The sequence below is a fragment of the Corvus cornix genome, chromosome 21, assembly GCF_000738735.6.
Source record: "Corvus cornix cornix isolate S_Up_H32 chromosome 21, ASM73873v5, whole genome shotgun sequence".
NCBI classification, from domain to species: domain Eukaryota; kingdom Metazoa; phylum Chordata; class Aves; order Passeriformes; family Corvidae; genus Corvus; species Corvus cornix.
The window spans coordinates 712,204-721,535 of record NC_046350.1 but is presented as its reverse complement, the minus strand read 5'-3'; the positions used below and the strand labels follow the sequence as shown (position 1 = coordinate 721,535).

The 9,332-nt window shown below is 57.1% G+C and overlaps 1 protein-coding gene across 4 annotated transcripts in view; it reads left to right on the top strand.

The window, feature by feature from the left end:
- Nucleotides 1-1,849: 1,849 nt before the first annotated feature.
- The window catches only part of EPHB2 (EPH receptor B2), a 128,399-nt gene continuing 120,916 nt past the window's right edge, over nt 1,850-9,332 (top strand). For 3 of the 4 annotated variants that reach the window (XM_039563977.1, XM_039563974.1, XM_039563973.1), the window contains exon 1: nt 1,850-2,018. In XM_039563977.1, coding sequence (XP_039419911.1) covers nt 1,934-2,018 — 85 coding nt within the window. In that variant the 5' untranslated portion in view covers nt 1,850-1,933. The remainder of the gene's footprint in view (nt 2,019-9,332) is intronic. The other variant, XM_039563975.1, reaches the window with a different exon arrangement.

Here is a 9,332-nt window from a genome sequence, read left to right as displayed (position 1 = left end):
CTGGGATCTGGGACGATTGAAATGAGGGTATGAGGAGTTTGGAAATGGTGAGTGCTTTCAGACATCTGAAGGGAAATGCTGGGTGCTCCAGAGCAGCGGGAGTGAGGGGAGGGCTGGGAGTGGGGGAGCTTGGGACAGTGCAGGAGTGGTGGGTAACTGCTGGGAATCCTTGGGGTTTTTCTTGCCCTGGAGAGGAACACATCTGGAGGAAGGAGCAGCAAGGCCGATGGCTGTCCTGGCCCTTCAGCCTCCTTCCTCAATGCAAGAGTGATGCCGAAAGAGGCACTAAAGATGGAAGCTTCTCCACACACGATGGAGCTGGGCCACAGGGTTCTCCAGGGATTCCATGTTGAATGTGGGACCAACCTGGATGACCAGCAACATCTGCAGTGACAGGAACTCCCAAAGCAGATCAGAGCCTGCGGCTGGCCACACTGAACTGGCTCATGCACACGGCCAACACCATCACAGAGCTGTGACCTCCTCTAACCACTCCTGTGGAATTGTTTCCTGTGGTGGGTCAAGGCAGGGAACCCAAGGTGCTCAAGCTGCTGATGCAACAAAGGGATAAGGACGAGCACAGTGGAGCCTAGACTGGTTTTTCCATGCCTTTCCATGGTGAGTTGAGGGACAGGAATCCATCCTCAAAGTCCAGTGGGTCTTCAGCTCCTGGCCTATGAACCTGGAACAACTTGTGTAGAGATCCATGCGCAGGGTATGACCTCCCTAGGAAGATCTTCCAGGACAAAAGTGCTTCCTGCAGGATGCACCTGAACCTTCTGCCCAGCCAGCAGAAATTGGGACACAGCTATGGGGGGTGAGCAGAGGGTACTGCTGGGTACAATGTGGATGCTAGAGGGGTGAGGAGGAGATGTCAGGGTGGTGGCAGAGGGACGTCCTGGGGCAAAGAGTCCCGGTAGCAGTCACAAGTCATAGATTCACTGACTGGTTTGGGTTGGAAGGGACCTTAAAGACCATCTGGTCCCAATCTCCCCACTATGTCCTGAAGAGGGTGTGGATCATGAGGTGCCCACAGGGCAGATGTGGTTCCCAGGCACCAGGGAAGTCGGGGCTGTTGCATGCTTCGATGCAGAATTGGAGCTGGGTCTCACCTTGCACCTTCTGGGAAGGTCCTGCTTGACCCCAGCAGTGTCAATGGGGCTTGTGACCAACTCACAACTGCTCCACGTGGGAAGTGGGGAGATTCCTGTTCTCCCTTCCCGGGGCTGGCTCCAGGGAGATGGGGGAGGAGAAGGGTGTGGGGGCTCAGGGCTGCCCACAGCAAGCCTCGGATTTACCAACTCCTTGGATTTTTGTTTCTTTTTTTTTTGTGCTGCTGTATGCGTCCCCTTCTCCGGACGGGAATCTGCTCACCGCCCCGGCCCCCCGGCTCCGGTGGGCAGCGGCGGGGGCTTAGCCCCGAGGGAGGGATGCCCGGCCCGTGGCCGCGGGCGGTGCGAAGGGCGGCGGCGGGGGCATCCCCCCGGGAACCCCCCGCCCCTCCGCCCCCTCGCCGGTGCCGGCGGCGCAGCGAGCCCCGGCGAGGCGGATTTGGGTTGAAATCACGGCTTTCTCTGGATGATCGACAGCTCCGGGAGAAACCATCGGCGGGCCGGGGGGAGCCGCCGCCCGCTCGCTGCCCGCCGCCCCCCGCCCGCCGCCGGCCCCCGCCGCCCCCCGCCCGCCGCCGGCCCCCCCTCGCCGCCCCCTCCGCCCCCGCGGGCAGCGCGGCCCCGGGGCGGGGCGGGGCGGGCGGCGCGGGGCGTCCCCCGCGCGGCGGCGGCGGTGGCTCGGCCCGGCCGCGGCGGCGGGGCCGGCGGAGCGCTCCGTGCCCGCGGCCGTGCCCGCGCCGGCGGCGGCCCCAGCGAGGGGCTCTGGGCTCTGCGCTCCGCCGCTCCGCCGCCTCCATGGAGCGCCGGCCGCGCCGCCTCTGATGCCCGGCCCGGCGCGCACCATGGGGCCGCTGTGGCTCTGCTGCCTGCCCCTCGCCCTCCTGCCCCTGCTCGCCGCCGTGGAAGGTAAGGGGGGAGCGCGGGGGGCGGGGGCCCTGCGGGTAGGGCGAGCCCCCCTCCGGGTTTTCCCCGCTTTTTGGGGGGTGGCACTTTGCCCCCTGCCCCCCTCCCCGCCGCACGCCCTTCGGAGGGGAGGCGAAGTTTGGGGAAGTGCTGCCCCAGCTGGAGGTGTCGCCGCCGGAGCCCGGTGTGTCGTGTGTGCCCCCCCCACGCCCCCAGACCCTCCCGATCGCTGGCCGCCCTTCTCTCCGCCATCCCTCCGCCAAGGTGGGCATCCCTGGGTACGGCGGACGGTCCCCCAGGGATGCCCGGGATTCACCGCCCCGTGCCCGCCGCTGCTCTCGGGAGAGTCTTTGGGGTGCCCCTCCACCAGGCCTTACCGGCGTTCTGGAGCTGGTGGCCGGCTCCCCGTTGCCGCCGTGGCGTTCCCGGCGTCCCCAGGAGGAGCCGAGCTCCCCGCCGAGGTCCCCGGTGCTCAGACAAAGCAGAGCGAGGCGGCAGGTGGGGAGCTCCAGGGCTGGGTGTGCGGGGACGGCGCTGGGTGGGAGCCCCACGGTGGGGTCTGGGCAAGGGGAGACTCGTTGTCGCGCTCCCCAACCATCCCAGCCGTTCCTGCCTGCTCCCACCCGCCCGCTGCATGGACACCCTGGGAAGTGCCGGAGAACTGGGTTGGGCAGGGGCGAGGGCCAGGTGTCAGGCCAAAAACCGGCGCGTCCTGGAGCGGCGTGGTCCAGGGATGCCTGTCCATTGTGGAAGAATCGTGTCTGAGCGGCTGGGTGGCTCCACTGTCCCTCCGGCTCCACTGGGCTGATGGGCAGGCTGGGTGGCCACTGCTGGCCCTGTGTGTGCTGGGCGGTGGGAGCCACTCGGACGGTGTTTGTCTGGAACATGGATGAGGCACCATTTATTAAGTTGGAGTTTTGAGAGATGACTCATGGGTTGGCCAGCTATACATCGTGATATTTACAATATGGGAGCTTGGCATAAATAGGACTATTTACGTTGCAGCGGAGAGTGCTCGCCAGCTCTGCTATTCAAATGAGCCCAGCATGGTTTTAATTATGGGGGGGAGGGTTGGGGTGATGAGCGTGTTTGTGAGAGCATACGTGTCCATGCAGGATGTCTGGCCCCATCCGCTGGTGGCCTTGACACTTCCAGCGGGGTCTGGGCTTGGCCAGTGGGGCCCACACGCACTTGGCCATGACGAGCGAACGCTGCCAAGTGTGGCCTGCCGGGTGCCTTGGGCAGGGACAGGGTGACACCTCCACCCCAGCCTGCTCCTCCTGCTGCCTGAGAGGTGCTGCCGGGCAGTGCTGTGGGTCAGTGGCCAGCTCCCGGGGCTCCTGTGCATGTTCTTGGAACGTGAGTGACTTTTCCACCATCATGGCAGGAGCAGCGGGCACTGGATGCATGTGTGCCAAGGGATGGGGAGTATATTTGGGAATAAGGGGCTGGCCAATGCTGGTGGGGTGTTTCACCCACCTGAGATGATCTCTCTGAGGTGTGCTCCTCCATGGATGGGGAGGCTCCCAGGGAGATGGTCAGTGGGCTTCCAGCGGCCATTCCCAGCCAGGGCTGACCGTGTTGGTTTAGGTTCGGTGTGGTCCCCCCATATCCTTGCTGTTGCCTCTTGCCCTGTGTGTGTGTGCGCGCGTTGTGGGGCTGTGATGGTCACTCTCAGTGTTGGTGTGGGCAGCCAGCTCCCATGTCCAGCCTCTCAGGAAAAGGCTTCTAGAGAGCTGGCAAGGTGAAAGCGTGTGGGATGCAGCTCCCTGGGCGTGCCTCTCCTCCTTCCTTTCTGGAGCTGCCTCTTCCCTCCGCTCCCGAAGTGCTTGGATGTGGTGTCCACTTGGACCTCAGAATGCTCTGGATCCCTTCGGTGTGGACAGACAGTAGCTGCTGGCCGTGGAGGTGGCGGCTGGACCCACCGTGTTCCCGTGGCTGCAGGGAACCTCCACGGTGGTGATGCCCTCCATCACCAGCTCCAGCATATTCCCAGGGCCAAAATGGGGGCAGAAAGGCTTGTTCAGGGAAAACCCAAAATTCTGGAGGATCCTGCCTCTTGAGTCCTGTTTTTGGCTCTGCCACAGAGCGTTTCTGTACTGCTGCTAATTTCACTTGTCTCCTCTGTGCCTCAGTTTTCCTAATTACAAGGCGTAAAATAATCCAAGCGTCTTTCCCAAGGGAGCCGCGAGGTTTTGTTAATGAACATGACAAAGTGCTTTGGGATCCGTGGTTGAAAGCGCAGCCTTAGTCAGTGCGGCTGTGTGTGGGGTGTTTATTTATCTACATGCTTTATATTTCTCTGCGCGCTATATATTCACTTGCATTTAACAAACCTTAATTAGAAACAAAGCCGATAGGGAAGGAAATATAAACAGGAGTGTGCATGAAAATTGGAAGTTGATTGCTCACTGGCCAGCAGAATGCATGGCTCGGGCTTGGGCGGGAAGGCTGTTTGGTTAAAACCGGCTCTGTTAAAAGGAAATGTGAAAAGAACGTAAAACATAAATCAATATGGAAAACAGGGAGGTGGATGACAACGTACATAAAGCAGAGGTTAGGAATTGCCTATAGTTGTGAAGGCGGTTGGAAGGTAACGTGTCTGCAGCTGAGAAAGTTCAGGCTTCTCAAAGGAAAGTTTTTTGTGTGTTTTTCAAAAAAAAAAAACAAAAACCCAAACCAGAAAGTCAAGAACAAAGGAGTCCTGGAAGGGTCTGGATCCCACACCGGTTGGTAACGCCGCTATCGCTAACGGCCCCGCTTTGTATTCCTGCTGCGTAGGCTGCGCGCCGATCGCAGGACTGACGCTCCCGAGGTATTTTGGGGGGAGCTGGGAAGGACACAGAGGTATTTTAAAATCAACAGCCTGGCTAACTCACGTGTGAGGAGGGAAAAGCAACCCGATGGTGCTCTTCACCCCGGTGGAGTTAACTTTTCACAAATCTTGCGGTGCTGGCAAGCTTCCCAAGGGCTGGAGGAGAGCCAGCCCTGTGCCAAAAATGTGAAAGGAGACACGAGATGGCCCTGCTATCAGTGAGGGTGTGGGCAGCACGGAGCCAGCAGCACGGAGGCAGTGATGGGCTCCAATGGGCACCGGAGAATCGCCCGGCATGAGTTTTGCTGGGAAGCAGGACCATGGGTGAGGGGACTCGATTCTGAGCATCAACTGTGCTGGGCAGTCCTAATCCTGAGCCCAGCCTTGGGCTTGGAGAGGGATGCTGGGGCACGAGGGCTGTACCCACTCCTGGGGTGGGTATTCCCAGGGCGTGCTGTGGCTGAGGTGCTGGATACGGACATCCCTGCCCATCCTCCAAGCAAACTGGAGACAGGACTTCGGTGCTTCTGTGTAGCTAATAGTTAATAATTATAATGTACATAATATTTATTGCACTCTCAGACACATGGTGGGATTGTTGGGGGGTCCTATGCAGGGCCAGGACTTCGACTGGATGATTCCTGTGGGTCCCTTCCAACTTGGGGTATTCTGTGATTCTGTAATATGCAGTATATTTAATTTCATTCGTGCTATAACATATTGCAGTGTTAAAACATAGTCCCTTCTCCTGTACCACACTGAGCACCCCCACAGCCTCCTCCAGGCCTCCAGGGGTGCAGGGAGATGCCAGGGACACAGGGTTGGTTTGGGCCTTTTTGTATTCATCTTTGTGGCCTCCGTGGAGGAAGTCTTGAGCCATCCCTTCAGGGTTATGGTCACACCAGGGCATTGCTTTGATCTTGGTGCTCCATGGAGGTGGATGTTCCAGGTGTGCCAAGACCAAGGGAGCTGCAGGAGCCTCCCAGCAAGCCTAGCATGCTGTGGAGGGATGCAGCAGAGCAGCAGGTCCAGGGAAAAACACAGGATCTGTCAAGAGCTGATCCCTCCTGTGTGCTTGAACTCGAGATCTGCGAACACTCTCCTGAGACCGGGAGGGGAGCAAATGTTGTGGGACAAGTGGAGCTGAGGAGCAGAGCAGAGACTGTGGTTTTGGCCTGGCCCCGTGCCACCCATCTCCCTCCTGCTGCTTTCCCCTCCCCTCCATTTCCTGGGTTAATTTTTGACAAGGCACATTCCTTGCACCCACCTGCCCTTTGCATTACAGGGGCAGGAAAAAGGGAAAGCTCCTTTTGGAAGCCAAATAAATTGGTGCCTCATTTAAACATCCATGCCGCTGCCCTTGCTGCTCTGTTCTGTGGCTTTTCCAGACAGGAGCAGCAGTCCTCTCAATCCCTGCTGACTTTCCAGCTTCTCTGGGTGACAAAAGCATAGGAAGGAGATGCTGTAGGGGACAGGGCTGTAGGGGACAAGGGTTCAGGGTTGGTGTGGCCACTGATGTCCCCCAGCTCCTGGGGTCACCCCACAGAGGGTGCGAAGGGGACGTGGCTGTGCCTTGCGGATGCTGCCGAGAGGTTTGGGGCTGTCCCCAGGGAGGGAGCAGCGATTCCCTTGGAGACGGGCTAAGGACCTGCCTGCACTAGTCAGAGCCCTTTGTGTGCACATACCTGAGCTGCTGGAAAGAGGGGTGGGCACCACGAAACTGCCCGAGGAGCTGGGTAAATACTGGAGGCTGTGACAGCTCCCGAGGCCTGAGCGAGGGATGAACAAGAGCCTGACCCTCCACTCCTGCTCCAAAACGCGCCTGCTCCCCACACACCGGCCCTGCTGGGATAGTGCTGAGGGTGTCTCTGGCTGGGAGCAGGAGCGGGGTTCCCGTCCTGCCAAAATCCCATTTTTACTGAGGAAGAGCCCCGTCAGCTCCCGCCCTGGTTTGCAATCCCTCCCAAACCTGGGTCTGGTTTACAGAGAGACCAGGGCGAAGTACAGCTGCCAGTTGGATCTCGTTGGGATGGGGGGAGCGGGGAGATCCTCAGAGGCAAAAGTTCAGCCGTTAGATAAGGGTAAGGATGGGGCCTCCTGTGATAAGGGGCTGACGTGCAGCGTGGGCCGGACGGGAGGGAGAGGCAGCACGGCAGGGTTCAGGAGGGGCTCTGCCCAGCCTGGTACCCAGGGATGCAGGGAGCATGGGGGATCACTGGGAATGCTGGAGGTGGGCAGGGACTCCTTGGAGTCCAGGTGACAGCCGGAGGGAGGGTGTGAGGAAGGAGAGGGGCCTGGAGATTTGCAGGGGTATATAGTTAATATCTTTATATCAATGTCAGATGTTTCAGGAACGTGCTGGATGGATGGCAAGTTGTGACAGGGTGCAGACACAGGGGTGCCTGTGCAGGGCATGCCAGCCCCCTGAGATAATCAGGATGAGGGGAAGGACTAAGTGAGGATCACACCATGCTGTTTGCCCCTCCCTGAATTTCCTTGCTTAGGATGAAGGGAGCAGCATCAGGTCTGACAGGACATGTGGCACCAATTGCTAAGCATTAAAGGAAGATGGAGCAGGCCACGAGGGCAGAAGACACAACTGTAATTGGGGCTGGTCTGTGCCTCCCTAAATGTCACATTCAGAAATGACAGTTTTAGTGGCTAGGAACGGTTGTGGTTCTTTGTAGAGCCCACAGGAGCTTCCTCTGGATTTAGACCAGAGCACCACACACAAGACATCAGACCTACCTCCATGGGAGCAGATTCAGTCCCCACTGGGCATGAGGAGGGGCTGGGGAGCTTCAAAAGTTGGTGCAGCTTTATCAGTTGATCCAATAAATGATGTTCTTTCCGCCTTACCTCTCTCAGAGTCAGACCATGGCATCCATAAAGCGACCAGCACGTAAAAACACCACATAGTAATGGTCTGTGAGTAAAGCAAAATGAAGGAGCTGGCCGAAGGGAAAAGCTAAAATAGGAAAATACTCGCCCACGATGTAGGAAATTAAATTAAAGCTCAGAATAAATTCATGCAGCCATTTAACATGAATTTTCTAAAAAAAAAAAAACAAAACCCAACCAAACTTGATTAAATGGCAAATTGAAGGAGGTCATTGGAGGTAAAAAGATGTTCTTCACAAAGTGGAAGTGGTATCTAAAAGGAGAAAATAAAAAAATCAGAAACTGTGGTCTGGTGAATGTGAAGCCATATAAGGCAGGTTGAGAGGAGTTTGAAAAATAACTTGGGAGAAGAAATTGTTTATCCCCCCAAGTATCCCCTCAGCAAATGAGTATTGGGAAGTTAAATGTGCAGGACGGAGCCCTGGGGGAGGAGGGGGATGACTTCAGTGTAACCCCAACTGGCCAAAGGGACTCCTGCCAAGGAGCTTTGCTTCCCAGGGCAGGGCTGGGAGACTGCCCTGAAGCGATGACAGGAGAACCCGTATTTTACAATAAGTCAATAAAATGAATATTTGAGCCAGAGTAAATGGGACGAGCATCCTTTAAGAAGATCTCCCTGGGTGATCCAGGAGACTCCAGAGCAGTAATTTTAGAGGAAGGGCTCTCTTATGGATTAAAATCTGCTTAAAGAAGGGGAAACAAAGAGTCAGTTTTCCCACTGGACGGGGTCAGTGTGAGGCTTGTGCTGGGTGATGTATTCATAAAGTAGAGAGGGGTGGGAATGGGAAGGCGAAGAGTGTTTGCAGATTATACAAAATTATTCAGGATGATAAAAACAACAGTTGTCTTGAAAATATTGCAAAAGGCTCTCATGACACTGGATAGCCGGGCTATAAAGTGGCAGATTAAATGTAGTCAGGGATGAATGAAAAGGGATTCACATGGAAAAAATTACCCTAAACCCATGCATGCACAGTGGCAGTCTTTAAATTACTTATTAGCATTTTGAGAAAGAGATCTTAAAGTCATTGTGGATGGCTCTTTGAAAGCATCAGCTCCGAACCGGGAGAGACTGGGAATGGGAGTGAAGATGCTTGTACAGGAGAAGTACAGGGGAGGGGGGCTCCGGGAAAGATGCAGCTTGGGGAGGGAGGGGGCACAGAGGTGCATTGGACTGTGGGAGGTGTAAAGAAGAGGCTGATGAAAGGGTGATGATCCTTTATTTTCTATTTTTTCCCTCGCTCTGGAGTTCTCAAGCAGAAGGTTTCACACCAGGAGCGATGGAGGGTGGAGGCAGGGCAGGGTGTAGCCCAGCCCTCCCCAATCCTGGGTACCAGGGGCCTCAGGTACCCTTAGTTCTGGTGTGCTCCCTGAGCATCCTGGCGTACTGCTGGAGGTGGGATGGAAACCGGGAATCCCTTTGGCTCAGCCTCCCGTGGCAGATGTGGTATTTGGAAGGGAACAGGGAAAGGCGCCTTCTGTGAGCTCCCACACTGAGTGCCCAGGCTCGGCGAGGTCCTGCTGGCCCCCGGCTCCCGGTTTGGCTTTCAAGGTCATCTGCAGCTTCCAAGGCAAAGTGCTGGGGAGCTCCACATCGCTCT